This window comes from Bos mutus, chromosome 8, assembly GCF_027580195.1.
Source record: "Bos mutus isolate GX-2022 chromosome 8, NWIPB_WYAK_1.1, whole genome shotgun sequence".
Lineage (NCBI taxonomy): Eukaryota > Metazoa > Chordata > Mammalia > Artiodactyla > Bovidae > Bos > Bos mutus.
Genome location: NC_091624.1, coordinates 100,755,280 through 100,780,628, shown reverse-complemented (window position 1 = coordinate 100,780,628; position 25,349 = coordinate 100,755,280). Strand labels below are relative to the sequence as shown.

Sequence of the window (25,349 nt, the reverse complement as noted above, 5' to 3'; positions counted from 1 at the left end):
CTCATTGGAAAAGACTCTGATGCTGGGAGGGATTGGGGGCAGGAGAAGGGGATGACAGAGGATGAGATGGCTGGATGGCATCACTGACTCAATGGACGTGAGTCTGAGTGAACTCTGGGAGTTGGCGATGGACAGGGAGGTCTGGTGTGCTGCGATTCATTGGGTCACAAAGAGTCAGATACGACTGAGCGACTGAATTGAACTGAACTGAACCTGCGAAACCTCATAGTTTAGCCTAGCTTACCTTAAATATGCTAAGAATGCTTACATTAGACTACAGTTTGGCAAAATCATCAAACACAAAGCCTAATTTATAATAAAGTGCTGGAACTTCCCTGGTGGTCCAGTGTCTGAGACTCTGAGCTCCCAATGTAGGGGGCCCGGGTTGAATCCCCGGTCAGGGAACTAGATTCCAGATGCTACAACTGAGAGTTCACATCCTGCACTGAAGATCCCTCATGCTACCACTAAGAGCTGGCACAGCCAAATAAATAAATATAAAATTGATAATTAAAAAAAAGGAAAAAAAAAAAGCGCTGAATATCTCATGTAATTTACTGGATACTGTACTAAAAATGAAAAACCAAATGGCTGTATGTAGAGAACGGTTGTTAAGTATACTGTTTGTTTACCCTTGTGATCGCCTAGTAGACTACAGCTGCCATTCTTTGCTGCTGCCCAGCATCACAAAAAGTGCATATGGCTAGCCCAGGAAAATATGAAAATTTGAAGTAGTTTCTGCTGAATGTCTATGGTTTTCACACCATTGCAGAGTTGATAAGTTGTAAATCAGAGACAACCTGTATTGTCTATTATCACTACATAAACAGCGCACTTAAGATCAAAGAAAGAAAAGGCCAAATTGATTACTTTTACAGTCTGTAATACAAACCAACTGCTTTTCTTTCTCTACTCATATATATGTATGAGATGAAAAGCAGAAAAAAACAAAAAAGGAAAATAAGAAAAAGATGGTAGAAATGAAGGGGGAACAGGGAAAAGGGAGGCATCTATAAAAATGAGTAAGAACTGGAGAAGGAAATGGCAACCTACTCCAGTGTTCTTGCTTGGAGGATCCCAGGGATGCGGGAGCCTGGTGGGCTGCCGTCTATCGAGTCGCACAGAGTTGGACACGACTGAAGCGACTTAGCAGCAGCAGTGGCTATATAACATCCAGCTGAAGACTAGCAGAGGGGTACTCTTTCTGCCCCCTTCTGATGCCTATGTCAGAAGCTTTCTCTGTCTTCTTTATACTTTAATAAAACTTTATTACACACACACACACAAAATGAGTAAGACCAATTTATGCTAACATCATTTCAAGATGTCTTAAAACAGGTAAGTATTTTTAAAAGTAAAGGGACATAAGTGTGGGATATTACAAAGTCAGGTTAAAAGAACACATTTGAGCTATAATTCTCTCTAGCGTAAGACTACTCTGTAAGCTCCTTGAAGGGCAAAAACTATTATCTCTATTTGAGAAGAAGGGTTGCAAAACATTTTCTGTTTGGGACCAAACTGTAAATACTTTAGGCTCTTTGGGCCATGTGGTCTCCGTTGCACCTACTCAACCCTGCCACTGTTGCACAAAAGCAACCACAGATAATATGAAGAGGAATGAGCATGGCTCTGGGGCAATAAAAATTTACAAAAAAGAGGAAGGCCACACTTAGCCCTTGGGTTATTATTTGCTAACTCCTCTGCCAGAACACTGCTAATTGGTATCCAAAGTAGATTCTAATTACCAGACAAGTAACAACCTTTCCAATTTCCTATTGATGGGTGGGGCTGTGCTCCCTCCCTGTTGTTTGACCTGAGGCCAAACTATGGTGGAGATAACGAAGATAACCGTGACCTCCTTCAAAAGGTCCCCTGCTGCACTGCTGTACTCAGTGCGTCCAACTCTGCAGATCACCACCAATCCAGCCTCTGCAGAGACTCCTGGACACTTACACGCAAGTCTGGGTCAGTCTCTTATGGGGTCACTGCTCCTTTCCCCTGGATCCTGGTGCGCACAAGGTTTTGTGCAAACAACTTTGTTTGCCCAGTCCTGTTTTAAGTTCTGTAATCAAATCCCACTGGTCCCCAAAGTCAAAATCCCTGGGGCTTCTCATTCCCTTTGCCAGATCCCCAGGTTGGGCAATCTGTTGTGGATCCTAGAACTTTCTTAACAGTGAGAGAATTTCTTTGGTGTAATTGTTCTGCAGTTTGTGGGGCGTCTGCTCAGTGGCTCTACGGTGGGGTTAATGGCGACCTCCTCCAAGAGGGCTTATGCCACAGGCTGTGTGACCCAGGTCTGCGGCACGCAGAGCCCCTGCCCCTGCAGCAGGCCACTGCTGACCCATACCTCCACAGGAGACACTCAAACACCCAAGGGCAGGTCTGGTTCAGTCTCTGTGGGGTCTCTGGATCCTGGTGCGCACAAGGTTTTGTTTGAGCCTTCCGAGCGTCTCCAGTGAGTATGGAGTTTGCTTCTAAACATGATTTCACCCTTTCTACCGTCTTGCTGGGGCGTTTCCTTTGCCCTTGGACATGGGTATCCTTTTTTGGTGGGATCCAACATTCTCCTGTCGATGGATGTTCAGCAGCGAGTTGTAATTTTGGAGTTCTCGTGGAGAAGATGAGCGGATGTCCTTCTACTTTGCCATCTTTACTGAGCATGGCCCCACCCATCAGAACAAGACCCAGTTTGCCCCACAGTCAGTTTCTCCCATCAGGAAGCTTCCAAAAGTCTCTTATCCTTATCCATCAGAGCGCAGGCACCCACAATGAAAACCATAATCACAGAAAACTAATCAAACTGATCACATGGACCACAGCCTTGTCTAACTCAATGAAACTATGAGCTATGCTGTATAGGGCCACCCAAGATGGACAGTTCATAATGGAGGGTCCTGACAAAACGTGGTCCACTGGAAAAGGGAATGGCAAACCACTTCAGTATTCTTGCCTTGAGAACCCCATGAACAGTATTAAAAGGCAAAAAGATATGATACTGAAAGATATGATACTGATCTCCCTAGGTCGGCAGGTGCCCAATATGCTACTGCAAATCAGTGGAGAAATAACTCCAGAATGAAGGGATGGAGCCAAAGCAAAAACAACACCCAGTTGTGAATGGGACTGGTGATGGAAGCAGGGTTCAATGTTGTAAAGAGCAATACTGCATAGGAACCTGGAATGTTAGGTCCATGAATCAAGGTAAATTGGAAGTGGTCAAACAGGAGATGGCAAGAGTGAACATCAACATTTTAGGAATCAGTGAACTAAAATGGACTGGAATGGGAGAATTTAATTCAGATGACCATTATATCTACTACTATGGGCAAGAAACCCTTAGAAGAAATGGAGTAGCCCTCGTAGTCAACAAGAGAGTCTGAAATGCAGTATTTGGGTACAATCTCAAAAACAACAGAATGAACTCTATTCGTTTCCGAAGCAAACCATTCAATTTCATAATAATCAAAGTCTATGCCCCAACCAGCAATGCTGAAGAAGCTGAAGCTGAACAGTTCTATGAAGACCTACAAGGCCTTCTAGAACTAACACCCAAAAAAGATGTCCTTTTCATCACAGGGGACTGGAATGCAAAAGTAGAAAGTCAAGAGATACCCAGAGTAACAGGCAAAAATTTGGCCTTGGAGTACAAAATGAAGCAGGGCAAAGGCTAACAGTCTTGCCAAGACAATGCACTGGTCAAAGCAAACACCCTCTTCCAACAACACAAGAGAAGATTCTACACATGGACATCACGAGATGGCCAACATTGAAATCAGATTGATTGTATTCTTTGCAGCCAAAGATGGAGCTCTATACAGTCAGCAAAAAGAAGACCGGGAGCTGACTGTGGCTCAGATCATGCGCTCCTTATTGCCAAATTCAGACTTAAACTGAAAAAAGTAGGGAAAACCACTAGAGCATTCATGTATGACCTAAATCAAATCCCTTATGATTATACAGTGGAAGTGAGAAATAAGATTCAAGGGATTAAGTCTGAAAGACAGAGTGCCTGAAGAACTACGGATGGAGGTTTGTGACATTGTATAGGAGGCAGGGATCAAGACCATCCCCAAGAAAAAGAAATGCTAAAAGAGAAAACAGTTGTCTGAGGAGGCTTTACAAATAGCTGAAAAAAGAAGAGAAGCTAAAGGCAAAGGAAAAAAGGAAAGATATACCCATTGAATGCAGAGAACAGCAAGGAGAGATAAAGCCTTCCTCAGTGATCAATGTAAAGAAAGAGAGGAAAACAATAGAATGGGAAAGACTAGAGAGCTCGTCAAGAAAATTAGAGATATCAAGGGAACACTGCATGCAAAGATGGGCACAATTAAGAACAGAAATGGTATGGACCTAACAGAAACAGAAGATATTAAGAAGAGATGGCAAGAATACACAGAACTATTAAAAAAAGATCTCATGACCCCAGATAACCACGATGGTGTGATCACTCACCTAGAGCCAGACATCCTGGAATGCGAAGTCAAGTGGGCCTTAGGAAGCTTCACTACGAACAAAGCTAGTGGAGATGGAATCCCAGGTGAGCTATTTCAAATCCTAAAAGATGATGCTGTTAAAGTGCTGTACTCAATATGCCAGCAAATTTGGAAAACTCCGCAGTGGCCACAGGACTGGAAAAGGTCCGTTTTCATTCCAATCCCAAAGAAAGGCAATGCCAAAGAATGTTCAAACTACCACATAATTGCACTCATCTTACACACTAGCAAAATAATGCTCAAAATTCTTTAAGCCAGGCTTCAATAGTACATGAACCATATACTATTTTCCAGATGTTTAAGCTGGATTTAGAAAAGGCAAAGGAAGCAGAGATCAAATTGCCAACATCCACTGGATCACAGAAAAAGCAATGGAGTTTGACAAAAACATCTACTTCTGCTTTATTGACTATGCCAAAGCCTTTGACTGTGTGGATCACAACAAATTGTGAAAAATTCTTCAAGAGATGGGAATACCAGACCACCTAACCTGTTCCTGAGAAATCTGTATGCAGGTCGAGATGCAACTGTTAGAACCAGACATGGAACAAGAGACTGGTTCCAAATTGGGAAAGGAGTTATGTCAAGGCTGTATATTGTCACCCTGCTTATTTAACTTCCATGCAGAGTACATCATGCGAAATGCCGGGCTAGATGAAGCACAAGCGGGAATCAAGATTGCTGGGAGAAATATCAATAATCTCAGATATGGAGATGAAACCACCCTATGGCAGAAGGCAGGGAAGAACTAAAGAGCCTCTTGATGAAAGTAAGAGGAGAGTGAAAAACCTGGGTTAAAACTCAACATTCAGAAAACTAAGATCATGGCAACCGGTCCCATCACTTCATGGCAAATAGATGGGGAAACAATGGAAACAGTGGCAGACTTTTATTTTGGGGGGCTCCAAAAATCACTGCAGATGGTGACTGCAGCCATGAAATTAAAAGACGCTTGCTCTTTGGAAGAAAATTTATGGCCAACCTAGACACCATATTAAACAGCAGAGACATTACTTTGCCAACAAAGGTCCATCATAGTCCAAAGCTATGGTTTTTCCCAGTAGTCATGTATGGATGTGAGAGTTGGACTGTATAGAAGCTGAGTGCCGAAGAATTGATGCTTTTGAACTGCGGTGTTGGAGAAGACTCTTGAAAGTCCCTTAGACTACAAGGAGATGAAACCATTTAATCCTAAAGGAAATCAGTCCTGAATATTCATTGGAAGGACTGATGTTGAAGCTAAAACTCTAATACTTTGGCCACCTGATGGCAAGAACTGACTCACTGGAAAAGACCCTCATGCTGATAAAGACTGAAGGCAGGAGAAAGGGATGACAGAGGATGAGATGGTTATATGGCATCACTGACTCAAGGGACATGAGTTTGAGCAAGCTCCAGGAGTTGGTGATAGACAGGGAAGCCAGTCCAAGGAGTCACAATAAGTTGGACATGACTGAGCGATTGAACTGAACAACCATTTTGCCAATATATTAACCTGCAGTAAGCCACATGTTCAATAACTGAGCTTGCTTAAAATACTATACTTTATAGTTCAAGTATATAAAAGACTTATATGAACTTAAGACTGACTAATCCTGCTGATATAAGCCAAAATATCAGACATAATAGAAATAAATGACTTCAATTATCTAGATGGTCAAGGATATTTTAGAAGGAAAATGATCATTAATGGTAGCCTTCTTAAATGCTTGAGACTTCTCCTGACTACTTCATTTTGCAATTTGTAAGACAGCATACCATACCTGTTTGATGGGCTCTGCAATTAAACACCCAACTACTTTCTTTTCATCAGAGATAAAGAGCAAGGTTTTGGTTTTGTTTGGATATTTGGGAACAACTTGCTGGAAGCCCAATTCATTATCAACAAGTTCCTGGACATCTTCAACCTAATGATGTCAAAAACCGAAAGAGATAAATTTGTTTTTAAAAATATAACAGAATATATATATATATATATTTACACACAAAAGTATGCTTATCAGTTTAACCTCTTTAGTCTCTATTTCTTAAATTTTCACAACCCCCAAATTATTCCACTACTGAGGAATGTTTCTGCCACTTCGGAAACAGGGTTTTAAGAAACTATTTTAAACATCACTTTCAGCACCCTTGAGTGGAACAGGGAGTAGGAAGATTCTGTTTCAGCTTTATCCCTTGTCTACTGGGGCGAAACATCCAGCCCGAGAAACAAAGGCAATACCAACCTAAGAATTAGACCCTGGAGCTGTTAATTTCTCAACCTTATAAAGTTTATTTTTCACAAATGGAAGATGTAGGCAAGCAATACAATATGGACTCTTAATCTGTTTTCTTTAATCTCTTTTTGACACACCTTTACTTGTTTTGTAAGTTTAATTTTGTATGAACTACTTTGAAAGTCATCCTAACACCTGTACCAATGTACAGTGATTATCTATAAACAAAAGTGTTTTATATAATACTTCAATATAGGTCGATTTTTTGGTGGAGAATGGGGAGAGTAGAAGGAAAACAAAGACTGAAAAACTAATATTGTAAAGCAACTATACTTCAATTTAAAAAGAAAAACTAATGTTTCATACCTTTCTGATAGCATAACTCGGGTCACGTGGCAGGACCAACACAATTTTCCCATCCCAAAACTCTGCTACAACACGTTCTTTTTTCCAGCCCTGCCAAAGGGGGGAAGAAAATCACATTTTGATCTAAAGTGGAAAAAAATTAAATAATGTGGTCTGGAGAAGACAAAAAAGATGAACAAATGAATGATATAAAAAAGATAAAATTCAACTACGTGAATGTGGCAAAGGAAATAAAAGATGACTGAAACAAAGCTCCTGTCTTCAAGGGGCTGACATACTGTTGGGAGACAAATAATCTATTATAAAAGAAAGTGAAAGTTGCTCAGTCATGTCCGACTCTGAGACCCCATAGTCCATGGAATTCTCTAGGCCAGAATACTGGAGTGGGTAGCCTTTCCTTTCTCCAGGGGATCTTCCCAATCCAGGGATCAAACCCAGGTCTCCCGCATTGCAGGCAGATTCTTTACCAGCTGAGCCACAAGGGAAGCCCGTTATAAAACAAGACGAAGTCAAATAAGAGCCCCTTGTAGGAATACAGAGAAAAAAAACCATGAATTAGCAGTGTGAAAGTGGGGGAGGGGCAGGATAAGAAGAATTTTAATAAATCAGGCTAAAAATATTATGAAGGCATGAATTACAGCAATAAAAACATGAAAAACGGGGATGCATTTGAGTAGCAGGTACAATCATAAAGATAAGGCCAACAACACGCTGTATATGGAGTAGGAAGGTATTTCATGAAGGTGCTTCATGAAGAGCAAAGAAATACCCTGGAGGAGTCAAAGAAAGCTGTTCTTCTAAGGTTATCTAGAAAGAAGAAACTGGAGTGAGAAAAGGGGAAACTCCTCAAGTCTTTGAGTTTTCTACCATGACTGCTCAGCTCTGCTCCAAAAGCTAGAGGTAAGGATGCACGGTGTTCATTCAACCAAGAGCAGTAACTTCTCTTATATTAGCACATGAAGTTTGAAATGGCACATCTATTAAAACTAAAATACCATCAGTCTCAAATATTAAACACACAACAAAATTACAGATGATAAAATATTTCTGGATATGTAAACCTTTCTATATTTAGGCAAAAGGAATGTCTCTTTTAAAGCATTTTCACTTTTAAAACAAGTGGAAACAACCTTTTTTTTTTTTATACTTACTGTATATTTGATTCCCTCCACAAATCGGTGGTGATGCTGAACATGCTGCAGTTCGTCCTCGGGGTTGGAAGCAGCGTAGATCATGCCACAGGACTTACACGTGGTGGCTCCGAAATGTTTCTGACCTGCATCCTACAATTGGAAGAGGGAAAATAGCCCATCTAAACACATCACAGATAGCTCTACATTTAGTTCATGTAAATTTGTCCATTCATTCAAATTTGTCCTTATTTTTCTTTTATGCTGGTATAGGTGAAACATAAATGAAAGTCTGGTTACTCTTTCTCTCTACCCATCAACAAAATAGAATGAGAAGAGCCTAACATGCCATCGTGATAAAAGTGAAATTGCCTCTTTGAATGGACAGCAGGAAAAAAACACACCAAGATTCTTTAGCTGGACCCATAGTTCTAAGAAGGAATAAGATGAAATCATAAATATTATAGCTAAGATGAAAAATGCAACATCCTTACTAAGCTCTTATATGAGAGGCCTAAAAAAGCCTTATTTCAAAGAAGCAGAGCAAAATTTCAGGACTTATATAGCATTAGATAGCATTTTTTCCTTAAATGGTTAGGAAAAATTAATTTAAATTAAATATTAAATAAATTAAATTAACATATTAATAAAATTAAAAAATAAATATTAAAATTCTTTTCCCCAAGAGTTGATGAAAATTAAGTACAATGCATAGTAAAAGTTCAAGAAAAGCACTGATAAATTAATAGAGAATTCAGGGATATTCAGTGTCAAGGTTTATTAATTCCTATTCGGTCTCAAGGCACTACTTAAGGCTACTGATAACACCAAATTTTGAACTGTCTATATAGGTGTTTGCAAATTTTCTGCCAAGGGCCAGATAGTAAACATTTTAGGCTTTGCATGCCACATACATTCTTCTCCTTTTCTTCCCAACCTTTTAAGAATATAAATGCTATTAGCTCAAAGGCCATGGTCCAACTTTGGCCCACAGGTATCATACGCCAAACCCATATCTAATGCAGTGTAGCTCTTCTCGTTAAGTCTTTTTGATTCCGAGACAACTCATTCATCAACATTCTACTAAACTGCCAGCACTCCCCAACACTATCTGTTCAAAAATATCCTTGACTAGCTTTAAATGCTGCCACAAGAGCAAAGGTAGCATTTACAAACTCAGAACATCTGTAACTCCTGGTAACTAGGCTAAGACCACACGTCAGACTTCAGGTTCTATACGTGAGACCCACGTACAGGAGGAGCTTTGTTTTAAATTTACTCACAATGATGAGCTGGTCTTTTGTTTCTTTGTTTGAATCTCTGGTATTAGTACTCTTCTGTATGTTGACTTGTTTTAAGAAGTTAGTAGATGTGGTGGATCCCACAGAAGACTGTTCTTCAACTAGAGATCTTGAAATAGAAAGGTGGTAATTGTCATTTAATAATTTTAACATGTTTGATAAATTATAATGAAAAGAAAACATATGTAGATAACATTTGCAGAGGACTTTGCAATTTTTCGTGCTTTCTATCAGAAATAACTTGAAGTAATAGGGCTAGAAACAATGAGAAGCCTGAGGCCCACTCAGACAGGATCCGTAGTCAACTCAAGATAAAGTAACTAGGGAAGAATGATGGAAAGACTCAAATTCCTGTCTTCTAACTCCAAGTTCAAAGGATTTCATCTGTAGTATCAGATGCATATGGGTTTCCTAGGTGGCTCACAGGTAAAGAATCCACCTGCTAAGCAGGAGATGCAGGTTTGATCCCTGGGTCAGGAAGATCCTCTGAAGAAGGAAATGGCAACCCACTCCAGTATTACCTGGGAAATCCCATGGACAGAGGAGCCTGGGGGCTACAGTTCATGGGGTCACAAAGCATCAGACATGACTTACTGATTAAACAACAACAACAAATCAGATGCATATACATAGGATTTCTTCATAAGTTGATGTCACCTTTAAAAATTAATCTTTTCTTGCTTTTTAAATCTTAAGACAATATTTACCCATGCAGGCATAAAGATATTCATGGAATGCCACAGCAAATAAGTAAACACTATACTGGATCTCACAGACCCACAGGAAGTCAGTCACCAGCAACCAGCATATTACAATCCAACAACTTTTTACTGGGGCATGGGGAAGTGAGTGAGCTGCTGCTGTTGCTGCTAAGTCGCTTCAGTCGTATCCGACTCTGTGCGACCCCACAGACGGCATCCCACCAGGCTCCCCCGTCCCTGGGATTCTCCAAGCAAGAACACTGGAGTGGGTTGCCATTTCCTTCTCCAATGCATGAAAGTGAAAATTGAAAGTGAAGTCGCTCAGTCGTGTCCGACTCTTAGCGACCCCACGGACTGCAGCCTACCAGGCTCCTCCGTCCATGGGATTTTCCAGGCAAGAGTACTAGAGTGGGATGCCATTGCCGTCTCCGGAGTGAGTGAACTAATACACACCTAAAACAGCACCCTGCTGCTGGTGCTACTAGGTCGCTTCAGTCATGTCCGACCCTGTGCGACCCCATAGACGGCAGCCCACCAGGCTTCCCTGTCCCTGGGATTCTCCAGGCAAGAACACTGGAGTGGGTTGCCATTTCCTTCTCCAATGCATGGAAGTGAAAAGTGAAAAGTGAAAGGGAAGTCGCTCAGTCGTGTCCGACTCTTGGCAACCCCATGGACTGTAGCCTACCAGGCTCCTCTGTCCATGGGATTCTCCAGGCAAGAGTACTGGAGTGGGGTGCCATTGCCTTCTCTGCACCCTACTAGTCTCAAATTCTTAGACAAAAAACAATTTAGCTGGATAGATGTTGAGGCAATTTTTTCCCTTTAGGAGACAATGCTGGGGCTGGCTTATAGAGGTTGCAAACTGGAGCCTATAGGCCAAATCCAGCTACCAGATATTCTGATTGGCTCACACAGAGTTTGGATTAGCTACGAATATTTTAAAATCTAGAGATTTCACTTAAAAATGTGTATTTCCAATATTGCAAGAGACACTGGAAGATCATTAGACTTGTTCACCAAGGAATCTAAGAGTTGGAGCCACTGGCACAGGCTCTTTTAGATGGAGTGTGCTTCTCCAGTTGGCTGCAGTCTCTGTAGGTACTAAGTTTATAACCCTTGCCTTACAATGAAATGACTTTCTTCCAAGGATCAAAGAAATAGAAATCTCTAGAGTAGAGGCAAGGGGGTGTGGGTGGGGGAACAAGTACCCAAAGCAAGAAGTTCAAACAGAAACTCACATTGATAAATAAAAAAAAAAAAACTGGAAAAATACCCTATGTAATGCTTTATGCTAACCCAATCTGTCCTCTTATCATCTGACTAGAAAATAGCTTTTATAATGACTTGACAAACCTATGGTGAGAAATATATTTCACATCATGACCAATGCAGATACACATACATAACTGGGAAAAAAGATTCACTAAATACACTTACTATGTGAGAGATGTATTATTCCATTAAGGAAAAAATGCTAGATGTGATGCCCTTAAATTTTTATTGATGTGACAAACTATCAATACTAATAATACCAACAATATAAAAAACACTTATCTAGGTCACTGACTCCTCTATGCCTTATACAACCTTTGCTAAGTAACTCAGCACTTCCCATCCTTGCAGGCATTTTTACTTCTAGCCTAGCAATGTTAACACTTTATTATACACATTTGTTTAAATGTCTGTCCTCTTCTAACCATGACTTCCTTGACAGCAGAGCCATGTTGTACTTCTCTTCACATCTCTAAAATTCAGTGTAGTTCAACATCACACAGTATTGTATAAATGTTCGCCAACTGTAAGAGTACAAACCCAGACAATCTGTGATCTACCTAAAGTAAAAGTCAGAGTAAGCCACAGGAAACTGATGATATCTGACTTTTTGGGTCCTACCTAATGAGCAAATTTCAAATGATTCAACCAAGTCTCCTAACATCTCCCTGTGCTAGGTTAGTTTACACACTGTTAGCTGATTGTGATAGGTTTTTATCCTCAATAAATAGAAGACAGATGAGAAAAGGGAAAGGTGAAAGAAATTAGGAATATGGTCTCTGAAGGGGAAAAGCTACCCACCCGACCAATCTCCAAGACAATTTATGGTGAGATGCCCTAAGAGCAGGAAAACTTTACTAGGAAGTTCCCTGCTCATTATCTTCAGATGTTTATCATCAAACAGGGAAAAAAGAAACAAAGCTGCTTACTGAGCAGCTCCCTAGAGAAGGAAATGGCAACCCACTCCAGGACTCTTGACTGGAGAATCCCATGGACAGAGGAGCCTGGTGGGCTATAGCCCATACGGTCTCAAAGAGTCGGACACAACTGAAGTGACTTAATACTGCCTAGTGAGGTGTTCAAACTGTTAAGAAACTTCGTTCTCAGAGCTTTTTTGCATATACTTATAAGCACCCATGCCTCCCCCAGTTCCAGTTTTAGTTTTGAGCAGGATAGTGTGTAGCTTCAGCTGGAAATTATAACAGCATTGAGTTGCTGCAAGTTACTTATTCCTCTGGCCAGTCTCCTCATCTGTAAAATGGGGTAATAATGGTATCCACACCATGAGATGCCAAGTGCCCATTAAACATGAACTATTATCAGTATGTTATCACACAAAGGAGGCAATACAGCCTAATGGGCTTTGATTAATCATGGATTCTAGTCCTGGCTTTGTCATCTAAGAGCTGTGCAACTGTGGCTGAATTACAAGGTTTTCTCCGCTGCAAATGGTAATAATGATATCAAGCTTCTGGGTTGTTGTGGGGATAAGTGAAAGAGTGAATATAAATTATTATGGGTCAGGTATTATACAAAAATTGAAGAAATTACTGTTATTCCAGCCCATAAAGGTCTTTTCCTTCTCTTAATTCTTCAAGTTCTTATGAAGTTTCTATAAGAGGGTCTAATTTCATCTCCTATTCTAAATATTTCAATGGGGAAGAGAAAAATGCTCTCCAAATTAAATAGTATATGAAAAAAAGAGAGATCCAATGGACTCATAATTAAACCTTGAACATTAAAATAAGAGCAACCCTTACCTTTTTGTGTTGACTGAAGACATAGTGAAGATAGGATAGACAATGGACTCAGGAGAAACTGGTAAGGGAAAAAAGTGAACAATAATTTGTATCCCAGAATAAACTTAAAGCTTTAAAGCATAAGATTTTCAAGATTAATAAAACAAAAATACTCACAATACTTGATTTTAAGACTAACAGTAATTAAGACAGTACGGTATTGACAAACAGATGAATGTAACAAAATAGAGCCCCAAAACACCCACCACCTATGCACGTATAGTCAACTGATTTTTAACCAAGAAGCATAAGTTAATTCAATGGCAAAAAGATAGCCATCAAATTATGCTGGAACAATTTGACATCCATATACAAAAAAATGACAAAACTCACATAAATTTAACTCAAAATGGATCACAGATCTAAATGCAAAATGTAAAACTATAAAACTTCTAGAAGAAAATTCCACATGAACCTGGGTTTGATAATAAGTTTTTATGTACATCACCAAAAGTACTCCAGTAGCAATAGGCACATCAAGTCCAGAACCTGGTTTCCAAATAATATTCCCCAACAGAAGGGACCATGGTTCCTTGGAGAAACGGCTGAGTCTAGGACTAGGTTAGGGAAAATGCAAGAGGAGCCTATAGCCTTTTGTAGTGCCAGAAAGTAATAACGAAGTGCTCAAAAAGCAAAAGAAGGGGACATGTCAAAGAGAACTGACCCAATGGTCAAAGCTGGAACAATATGAATGACAGAACAAATCATGTAGTATTAGACTTTAATCCCAAATATAAAATATTCATGAGTGCATACTGGTGAATATTCAGGAGTCTATTTATTTACTTACAAATTGAGTACATAAATGGGAAAGAAGAGATAACTCTTCCTAACAGAAGGATTCCAAATAATATATGTGAAAATTTCCCCCTCCAGGAGATGAAGCTTAATCCCCATCCCTCCCTGAAAGGGTAGGCTAGACTTAACGACTTACTTCCAAAGAACAGAGTTTGGCAAAGGAAAAAGGGTAACTTTTACAGTGGAGAAATTGGGCAAACCTGACCAACCAAGTGATAGAGATTAAGTTAACATCATCTATAATGTCATTTGGACATTGCACCCAAAGTGGTGAGAATGGCATTCACCTCAGTGGCATTCTTCCTCCAAACCTATAACCCTGGTCTAACGATGAGAAAAACATCAGACAAACCCAGGTGCAGGAACATCCTATAATATAACTGGCCAGTACTCCTCAAGAATGTCAAGGTCATGAAAACAAAGAAAAGACTAAGAAAATGTCACAGACAAGAGGAGACTATGGAGACTCGGCAACTAAATACAGTGTGATGCCTAGGCTGGGTCCTACAACAAAAAGGGGATGTTAATGAAAAAAATCAGTCAATTCCAGATATAGCTTAGAGCTTATTTAATAATATACCAGTAATTAGTTTCTTAGTTTTGACAAAAGTATAATAGTCGTACAAGATGGTAACACCACCTTACCTGTCTCTGAGAAACCTACAGGTCAAGAAGCAACCAACAGTTAGAACAGGACATGGAACAAAGGACTTGTTCAAAATTGGGAAAGGAGTATGACAAGGCTGTGTACTGTCACACTACTTATTTAACTTCTGTGCAGAGTACATCATGTAAAATGCTGGGCTGGATGAATCACAAGCTGGAATCAAGACTGCCAGGAGAAATATCAACAACCTCAGATATGCAGATAATACCACTCCAATGGCAGAAAGTGTAGAAGAACAAACAAGCCTCTTGATGAGGGTCAAAGAGGAGAGTGAAAAAGCTGGCTTAACACTCAACATTAAAAAACTAAGATCACGGCATCTGGTCCCATCAGATAAATAAAAAGAGGAAATAGTAGAAGCAGTGACAGATGTTATTTTATTGGGCTCCAAAATCACTACAGATGATGACTGCAGCCATGAAATTAAGACACTTGCTCCTTGGAAGGAGAGCTATGACTAAACTAGACAGTGAATTAAAAAGCAGAGACATCACTTTGCCAACAAAGGTTTGGTTAAAAATATTGTTTTTTCCAGTAGTCATGTATGAATGTGAGAGCTGGACCATAAAGAAGGCTGAGCACTAAAGAACTGATACTTTCAAAGACTCTTGAGAGTCCCTTTGATTGCAAAGGGATCAAGCCAGTCAATCCTAAAGTAAATCAACCCTGAATATTCATTGGAAGGACTGATGCTGAAGCTCCAATACTTTGGCCACCTGATGCAAAGAACAGACTCACTGGAAAATAAGACCCTGATGCTGGGAAAGACTGAGGACAGGAGAAGGGGAGACAGAGGATGGGATGGTTGAATGGCATCACTGACTCAATGGACATGAGTTTGAGCAAACTCCAAGAGACAGTGAAGGAAAGGGAAGCCTGGAGTGTTGCACTCCATGGGGTCCCAAAAGAGTTGGACCTGACTTAGTGACTGAACAACAACAATAGGGTAAATGGGGTAAGACAGGTACAACTTCTCTGTAAATCTAAAATTACTACAAAATGAAAAGCTTATTTAAAAAAAGAAAAGAAGTGGGAGTTCCCTGGTGGTCCAGTGGTTACGATTCAGTGCTTTCATTCCCATGGCCTGAGTTCATTCCCTGGGTCCAACCTCTTACTTGAGAGATCTCTTCCCTAGATCACACTTAATCACTGGCAGACCCAGACAAAACCCAAAACTCCTGATTTTGGGTGCCCTCTTATGGCTTAGTGAATTCTGCTTACAATTGGGCTTTGATCACAGATATATATATTTTTCACTCCCTCCTATCATTTGGGGTAAAAGCATAGGTATGATGAGAACACCTGGCTCTAGATAGCTTAAGTAACTGGGCCATATCTCACAGACCAATTAATCAGAGTATTTTGTCTTAAGTTCTCCCATAAATTCTCCTTGTCTCCTCCTCAAAATGCACTGCACTGCTTATCATAGAAAACAGTGTTACCGAGAGCAACACAAAGTCACGGATACTGAATATTTTAAAAAGCCAAAATAGTATTGTATATAATTTCATATTGACACATGTAATGAAGCATTATTACATGAAAAAAACTCATTTTGAGAAGAAAAGTTCTCTTACTTACCTGCTTTGTTCTCACTAATGACTCCATCTGATGCATCCTGAAAATAATGAGTAAAGTTAAAGAAACCTATAATTCTTAATCATCACACATTTAGCCAATGAATCCCAAGAGATTCGTTTCTAAAACACAATATGTATTTTCATCATGAATTACATTTCATAATGACTTTAAATCCTCAATTTTCAGTTTGTTTTAAGGAAAATTTCCTCTGTATTTACTAAATGTAATACTTTTAAAGTAAAGTATTACATTTATATAGAGTGTGCATATTTAAGTTTATAATTTGTCATCCTGTCAAAAATGTATTATTTCCTGATAAAGATGACAGAATGAAAATCATAGAACAACCTGTCTACAAAAATAAATTGAACAACAGAAAAATCAGTAAAAATGGCAAAAATTTCCCTAGGAGCCGCCAAACTGAAAAGAGCCAACCCTTTGTCACAAGCTTTAAAAACAGGGAGCAAAGGAGAGAAAAACATCCTGGAGTAGTTGGAGAGGCTTCTAACTCCCACTTTTTGGATAGTAGCAGGGAGGTGGGAAAAACAAAGGAGAAAAACTTGTTACAAATTTCAGTAAACACTACTTATTTGATGAGACTTAAGAGAACATACAGCTTGGGGGAAAAGGAAAAAACTTTTGATTAAAGAACTCCTATTCAAAATCATAACTATCTCAGAAGAATGGGGGACAGGCCATCAGTTTGCCATTTCTCAAGGCTCCACAGAGTTGGGAAAAGGTTATGCACGCTCTAATGAAAACAGGATTTACCCTTAGCTGTGCTGTGCTTGGTTACTCAGTCCTGTTGGACTCTTTGCAACCCCATGGACTGTAGCCTGCCAGGCTCCTCTGTCCTTGGGATTCTCTAGGCAGGAATACTGGAGTGGGTTGCCATACCATCCTCCAGGGGATCTTCTCAACCCAGGGATCAAATCCATGTCTCTTATGTCTCCTGCACTAGCAGCCAGGTTCTTTACTGCTAGTGCCACCTGGGAAGCCCCTAAAAACACTAACTATCAAATAAAAGTTTCTCTGAACCACAGTCACGAAGGAACTTAAATAGCTACCTCCATAATACCAAAACCATAATACCATATTACCAAAAAAATGATGGTAGGCTTCATTAAGCCAAAAAAGGGAGGAAAATCCTATTTTTCTACTCTGCCTCAAAATTCTTTATAATTATGATAGTATATGGCTTCATAAAAGCAGTCCTCCAGACTGTAAACAAAATTTTGTTCCCATATGGCAGTAATCTCAGGGAACAAAGTATCAGGCTACCACTTGACAGGTCTTCATTTCCTTCCACTAAATCAATGTATGGAAACATATCTAGATCAGACCAGTTTTGCTGCTAATTTTACTTACTTTGTAAACATTTAAGTTTGCAGTTACCACTGTCAATGTTTTTTCCTGTCTATCAAGTATTACCAAGTATATTGCTAAATGGAACATGTTCTTGCTTGCCTAAGCCATAAGAGCAATTCTACTAATTATTTATACTGTTTCTGACAAAAAAAAAAAAAACAACTGTATCTTGACAGGGGTTTTAGTTACATGGTATGTGAGTTTATCAAAATTCAGACTATATATCTGCACAATTCACTGTATATAGATACATGTCAATTAAAAAAAATAAGGGGCACCACTCAAGCTAAAATTAATTCTCAATCCATGTGTGTATATTGGGGGGGGGTCTTCTGCATTTCTCATCTTATTAGCCTTCTCCATGTCTATTTGATAATGAAGAGACAGTCTTGTTAAAACGACATGATGATTTCTCGGCAACATTTCTTTCTTTTCTGAGCTTCATTTTAAGGGACTAGCTACACACACACATACATACTTCCTACCTACATACATACAGATATGGTTTTCCCTGGTAGCTCAGTCAGGAAAGAATCTGCCTGCAATGGAGGAGACAGGGGTTCGATCCCTGGGTTGGGGAGATTCCTTGGAGAAGGAAATGGCAACCCACTCTAGTATTCTTGCCTGGGAAACACCATGGATGGAAGAGCCTGGCAGGCTACAGTCCCATGGGGTCACAAGAGTCAGACATGACTTAGCAACTAAACCACCACCACCACCATATACAGAGAGAGCCAACTTAGTTTTAGAAGCTATGAATTTCCATTTACCTTTATTAATTTCTCTTCACTTTTACTTCTTTCACTCAACAGCTCAACGTTCAGTTCTTTTTCTACTAACACACACTTTGGCGCTTGCCTTGTCTCAAACCTTCTTTCATTGACAGTCTCTCCACCAGACTCTTCAATAACTTCTGATTTATTTTTCTGGGTGAGTCCCAGTAACAGCTTATCTTCCAGGGATGATTTTCTCAATGAGGGCTTTTTCCTACTAACAAAAAAAGCTGCTCCACCCTGGAGGGTAACTTGTGGTTTGACCTTCTGGCTTAGAACTCGAGGAGCATTCAGATTATTTTCAGCTGAGTAACAATTATTCTCCACAGTTGGCTTATAGGTCACTCGGTACTGCTTGGAATTTTTAGAATTCTTTGATACAGGCTTGATGCATTTATATCCCACTTGACACTTAGCAGTTAAACTCTTCTGTGGTTTTTTGTTCATCTTCTTGGAGCAGACTGGTTTTCCTTGCATTTTTTCTGTCATATAGGAATACGATTTATCCTCATTATTAGTTTTTAGACCAATGGATCTACTCTCTTTTATCAGCTTTCTCTCCAATGGATTGAGGTACCACTTATCTTTGTTGTAAAAGGATACAACAGACACAGCAGATTTAAATGGTGAACCTTTATTTGCAGATGGCAATCCATTTTTAGTTGTTCTGAGTGGACTTGAAATCAAATGGCCTTGTTGAGAGCAATGAATCTTTCCTTCATTTTTATCACTGGTTTGGCAAATGTGCTTTTTATTAGGTAATGGAAATACATTTTCAGTGAAGTCCAAAATTAATTTCTTTGATGGAATATCTGATAATGGGCTATGAAAGGAAACAGTCCATTGATAGTTATTTTGGTTCGGTTTTTATGTCAATTTACTACTAAGCAATAAACAACTTCACCTGGAAGGCATATTAAAAATATATCTCCAAAAGCATCTATCTACATACACTATTAGATTAGCAGTAGGAATTCTCAAATTCTGTCTTTACAAAGTATTTGAGTATTTTTCAAAACTAAGACCCCAATAATGTTTGTGAAAACACTTTACAAAGAAGCTTTGAGAAATGTGTGTGTGTGTATGAGTGTTTTAAAACCTATTTCTAAGTTTTGGCCATATACTCTGAAACAAGTTCCCTAAAATGATTAACTATACACAATAAACTGACCACTTAGGGCCTGTAGTTTATATCTCTGGTATAACATACACAGAGTACACAGCTTTCTAGGATTGCTGTGTATAATAGGATGATCACCTATTATATGCAAAACAGCATGTTAAATATTACATGAGAGAGCAGAAAGAAGCAAGGTAATAAAAGATCTGACACATATTTCCAAGGTAACAGGTAACATAGGTAACAGCCCTTTTCCTGATTCCCTCCAAAGGCACTAAAGAATTAATTATAAAAGCTTATATTATTTCCAGACTAGAATTAGAATATAAAGTATTACTGTAACTACAAGGAGTAGGAAATGAAAGAATGGAAATATTTAGACATAGAAGAGAAGATAAAAAATATTTAAGACGGTAGATTTTTTTAAGAATTTCCACTCAGGATGAGACTTACATGTCCTGGCTCAAAGAGCACTGCTTCCTTTTTGTTGGCGTTAAAGTTGACATCCTAACTCCTAAAAGCAACAGAACAATAACCAAATAAATCCAATGTGTATAAAAACTGCTATATCAAAACTATGATTTATAATACTGAAACAGTTCTCAGATGGGTGATGGTCCATTAAGATAAAAAAAAAGTTGTTTTTTTTTTTTTAAAGCAAATTACTTTGATAAAGGTTTAAAGCATGAAGGGAAAAAAAACAAAAACAAAACACTACCTCACAAAGAAAGTGAAGTCTCTCAGTAGTGTCCAACTCTTTGCGACCCCATGGACTGTAGCCTACCAGGTTCCTCCATCCATGGGATTTTCCAGGCAAGAATACTGGAGTGGGTTGCCATTTCCTTCTCCAGGAGATCTTCCCCACCCAGGGATTGAAACCGGGTCTCCGGCACTGTAGGCAGACGCTTTACCGTCTGAGCCACCAGGGAAGCCCCTCCACTAATTAAGCAGAGACAGTACAATTTAATTTAAGAAGGAACAGTACAAATTTCAAGCTGGAAAATGGTCCTACCAAAGAGGAAGGATTTTACCCCATTTCAGGACACACTTTCCCGACTTCAACAGCCTGATGAATTCATCTCAGGTTTAATCACTCTATATCCTGGGCAGCTGTCCTTCCCATAGCCCTCACCACCCGCCTCCCCCCAAATCCCAAAAGCCCTCCTGCTGTTAGATGCTCTAGCCCTAGGCTTCCAATCCACCCTGCACTTCCTTGGTATCCATTTTGCGTATTTTCTCTTCTCGTCTTTGGCTTGACGGTCTTTCCCTACAGGCTGCAGGTACAATGAAGGCAGAGACCATCTCTAACTTTTTCATCAGAAGCCAGCAAGAAAACAGGGAAGCATAATTCTCTCACATTTTATTAGCTGAGGAGCCGCTTGTTTTCTTATTTACAAAATACTCTGACCTCCTAAGGCTGCGAGTAATAAACACAATGATGCATGTTAACTCTCGAGCAGATGGTATGTTGCTCAATAAATTTTCCCTTCCCCTTCCTTTCGGATCAAGTGTATTTTTAATACACAAGCATAACTTTCAAGTTATACAGAAAGACCTGAGTCTCTGGAAATTCGTGTCGAGCTGCAGCTTTAAAGATCTTTCTGAGGCTGAATAAGGAAAGACAGGAGAGAAAAGCGACCCTGTCCCCACACGCTGTCAGGGCAAAAGGGCGAGAAAACTCAGCGTCAGAAAGATGGAAACCAGGAGACCTGGAAGCGCGTACACCAGCTCCTCGCTCTGGTCTCCAGCCTAGAACGCGCCAAGCACCGAGCAAAAGCTCTCTTCCTTTGACATTCATCCCCACGTTCCACAGAACCTCCTGATCCCCTGGTTCTTCCACATCACGCCTCGGCCCCACGCAGCACTTACCTGGTAGCACCTCAGACAGGCGACCTCTCCTCAGCCGAGCCCGTGGTCCCCCACTGTATTCAAATTCTCGCGCGCCAGTCCAGGCGGAAACCGCTGCGTTCCGATTCGCCGCTTCCCAGCTTCTCCAAGGGCAGGCTCGACGATTGGTTGTGCACCAGCGCTTGCCCCGCCTCTTAGGAGGTGGTCTCCAAGAGTCTCCCGCCCTTGCAAGACTGAAACCTCTCCCCTGGTGGAAACCACGTCTTCCAGAACCCCTTGGGCAGCGCCGGGCTCCTGTCGGGAGGCCTTACCTAGGTGCATTCTGGGAGTTGTAGTTTTCCGTAGAATGAAGGCGTTCTCTGGTACTGGACATATTGAGGTCACTTGCTGTAAGATTTTTTTTTTAATAGCAGCCTAAGCTTACTCCTTGGAAGCAAAGTTATGACCAACCTAGATAGCATATTCAAAAGCAGAGACATTACTTTGCCAACAAAGGTCAGTCTAGTCAAGGCTATGGTTTTTCCTGTGGTCATGTATGGATGTGAGAGTTGGACTGTGAAGAAGACTGAGCACCGAAGAATTGATGCTTTTGGACTGTGGTGTTGGAGAAGACTCTTGAGAGTCCCTTGGACTGCAAGGAGATCCAACCAGTCCATTCTGAAGGAGATCAGCCCTGGCATTTCTTTAGAAGGAATGATGCTAAAGCTGAAACTCCAGTACTTTGGCCACCTCATGTGAAGAGTTAACTCATTGGAAAAGACTCTGATGCTGGGAGGGATTGGGTGCAGGAGGAGAAGGGGACGACAGAGGATGAGATGGCTGGATGGCATCACTGACTCGATGGACGTGAGTCTGAGTGAACTCCAGGATGGACAGGGAGGCCTGGTGTGCTGCGATTCATGGGGTCGCAAAGAGTCGGACACGACTGAGCGACTAAACTGAACTGAAGATTCTCAAGTTACTTTTCACATTTGAAGCTATAATGTTGGCGATCAGTCGCTAAGTCGTATCCGACTCTTGGAACCCGATGGACTGTAGCCTGCCAGGCTCCTCTGTCCATGGGATTCTCCAGGCAAGAATACTGGAGTGGCTTGTCATTTCCTTCTGCAGGGGATCTTCCCGACCCAGGAATCCAACCCAGGTCTCCTTCATTGCAGGCAGATTCTTTACCGACTGAGCTACGGTTACTTTTTTTTTTTCCCTAGTGGTGTTAGGGGAGAAGGCAATGGCGCCCCACTCCAGTATTCTTGCCTGGAAAATCCCATGGACGGAGGAGCCTGGAAGGCTGCAGTCCGTGGGGTCGCTGAGGGTCGGACACGACTGGGCAACTTCACTTTCACGCATCGGAGAAGGAAATCGCAACCCACTCCAGTGTTCTTGCCTGGAGAATCCCAGGGACCGGGGAGCCCGGTGGGCTGCCGTCTATGGGGTTGCACAGAGTCGCACACGACTGAGGTGACTTAGCAGCAGCAGCAGCAGCAGCAGTGATGTTAGGTGAAGCAATTAAAAAAATTTTTTTTCAAGTTAAATAAAAAATTAAATCACGGCAGTAACATCGACATGCCAGGTATTCATGAATGTTTTAGTATTTTATTTCATTCACCACAGCCTATGGGATATGTACCATCATTCCCATTTTATAGAGAATAAAACTGAGGGCCTGAAAACAATTATTATTCATAGGACAGTGTAGATTCTTCCTTTGGAAAGCCCAAAAGTTCCTAAAGCACTCGTTTGTTATTAGCTACGTTATTTTGTGTACCACCTCCTAGTACACTCTCTGGCACATTTCTTAGTTCTAAAAAATTCAGTTAAGTGATGCGCTTAACTTCACATAAGAAGATAATAGAAATAATCAGGTTAAAGCGAAATGCTGATGGGAACTGAGTCAGATCATTCCCACTTTACAGCTGAAGATGTGAGGTTCCCTCAGCCTCCTAGGTAACAGATGGCAGATCTTGGATTTAAAGGTGGAACAGTACGAGTCCAAACGCAGAGAGGCATACTGCCTCCGGTGAAACTATCTTTAATTCTGGAGTGTTCACCACGTCCTAAACCTTTTATACCTATTAACTTACTTACCCTTGGCAAAATAACCTGTTTATTAACCGCTCCATTCATACTCATTTTGCAGCTAAGTGCAGCAACCGAAAGTGCCCAACAAGTGATGGAGCTAGAATGAAAATAGTGGAGGAATTTGGGTTCATTTAAAATTTAATGAGCTTCTATACTAAGTTCCAAGTACCGTGATTAGTTCAGTGAAAGCGTAGCCGTGAAGAAGGCACAAGGTTTCTACTTTCGGGGAGCCCAGATGCGGGTGAAAAGCGGCAAATGAAACCAACCTGATAGCCCACAGGGTGGAGGTTCTAAAAATAAAGCCAGGCAGTGGCATTTCTCTCTTAAGATAGTTCCCCGCATCGTTTTCCACCCACCAATGCTCCTGCCTCCATCCTCTTCCCTTTGACCCCCAAATAAATTGAGTTCCGAGGGCGCCGACACCGCCTCCTCCGCAGAATTGGAGATGGCGCCGGCGACAGGCGTTATGACGCGACCCGACGTCAGCCGGAAGTGCGTGGAGCAGTTCCGGGGAACGCGGCCTCCGCGCTTCCGGTATCCTGAGCTTCCAAGTTTGAGTACTGCTGCTGGGCGCTGTAGTTGTCCCACCGCCGCTGGCATCATGGTGTTCTACTTCACCAGTAGTAGCGGTGAGTGGTCGCCGAGACCTTCCGGGTCCCTATCTCGACTGTGGGGCTCCGAAGCCGGACCTCGAGGCCACCGCTAGCCTGGTCCTTAAGTGCCTTCTCGGCAGTGAGTGCCTCTTCCCTCGTCCTGATGGTCTCTCCACCGTGTCCGTCCCAGTCCTCCCAGTGTGCCTCCTCGTCAGTGCCTGGTTTGGGGGGAGGGAGCGTAGAGGGTCCATCCCCAGTGCTCTCTTTGCCTCCGGTCGGTTTCCCTTTTCCCTTCAGAAAGACCTGTCGCTACCTGAAATCAGGCAGTTTGTGGACTTATTCACACTACCATCGTGAAGTCTTCTCTTCCCCACCCACCCCCGTAACATTTAATCTTGCTGCTCTCTGGTAAGAAAGGAGACACCTGCCAACAACTCTGCCTTACAGAAAGGGCGCCTTACCCTTCCAGGAAAGGGTTATTGGGTTTGGATGCTACCGAAAGACTGGAGTGGCGAGACATACACTCATTGGGCAGAGTTAATGTCCCAGATTTTGAAAAGTGACATGATAGTTTCTGATTTGTCTTTGGCAGGCAAGAAAAGGGTGTGTTTAGTCCCCAGGAACTGCGGTGTCTTCGTTTCTCTACTTATATTTTTCTCTTTGCCTTAAATCAACCCCCTAGCTAGCTGCTCCTCCCCAGAGACAGCCCTCGCCTATCTTTTCCAAATGCCTTTCTTTCCTTGTTCCCACCCCAGGATTGCTTAGGTATATCTCTTGGGGGAATCCCCTTAACACAATGTATACGTTCAGCATTGCACTTAACATATGATGTTAAACTTTTGTCTGCTTGAGATAGAGTGTAAGCCCGTTGAAGGCAGGTACAGGCTCTCCTTGTTCCGCTAGCATAGTGCCTGGCTCTTAATAGGAACTCAATAAATACTTACTGAATAAATGAATGCTATTTTTTGACTTCTGGCACACTCTATTCTATTGCTACTCTCTGCCTACTTGTTAAAGGTGAAATTTAAGTGAAACTAGCAATAGTGGTTATGTGGGTTTGAACAGGGTGGCACTTGCTCTTTAGAGATGAGCAAGTTGAAGCCCAGGAAAGTTGTAACTCACAGAGCCCTCCTCTGCTACTCCGTCACACTGTCACATCTCATTTTTCTCACTAGTTTAGGCTTCCACAGTGTGCTATTAGCCATTTCTCTGTTTCCGTGGACTTAGTTTTTTCTTATCCATATTAT

At 41.1% G+C, this 25,349-nt stretch overlaps 2 protein-coding genes across 3 annotated transcripts in view; one reads left to right on the top strand and one right to left on the bottom strand.

Moving 5' to 3' along the window:
* The window catches only part of ESCO2 (establishment of sister chromatid cohesion N-acetyltransferase 2), a 28,513-nt gene extending 6,578 nt beyond the window's left edge, over positions 1 to 21,935 (bottom strand). The window contains exons 1-9 of one of the 2 annotated variants that reach the window (XM_070375994.1): positions 21,455 to 21,935; positions 20,039 to 20,099; positions 18,463 to 19,288; positions 16,325 to 16,361; positions 13,240 to 13,297; positions 9,489 to 9,615; positions 8,227 to 8,358; positions 7,076 to 7,165; positions 6,257 to 6,400 (exon numbers count right to left, since the gene is read on the bottom strand). In XM_070375994.1, the coding sequence (XP_070232095.1) occupies positions 6,257 to 6,400; positions 7,076 to 7,165; positions 8,227 to 8,358; positions 9,489 to 9,615; positions 13,240 to 13,297; positions 16,325 to 16,361; positions 18,463 to 19,288; positions 20,039 to 20,091 (1,467 nt within the window). In that variant the 5' untranslated portion in view covers positions 20,092 to 20,099; positions 21,455 to 21,935. The remainder of the gene's footprint in view (positions 1 to 6,256; positions 6,401 to 7,075; positions 7,166 to 8,226; positions 8,359 to 9,488; positions 9,616 to 13,239; positions 13,298 to 16,324; positions 16,362 to 18,462; positions 19,289 to 20,038; positions 20,100 to 21,454) is intronic. The other variant, XM_070375995.1, reaches the window with a different exon arrangement.
* Positions 21,936 to 24,015: 2,080 nt separating this feature from the next.
* CCDC25 (coiled-coil domain containing 25) overlaps positions 24,016 to 25,349 on the top strand; it is a 30,133-nt gene continuing 28,799 nt past the window's right edge. Inside the window, exon 1 of the mRNA XM_005900065.3 lies at positions 24,016 to 24,138. Coding sequence (XP_005900127.1) covers positions 24,111 to 24,138 — 28 coding nt within the window. The 5' untranslated portion in view covers positions 24,016 to 24,110. The remainder of the gene's footprint in view (positions 24,139 to 25,349) is intronic.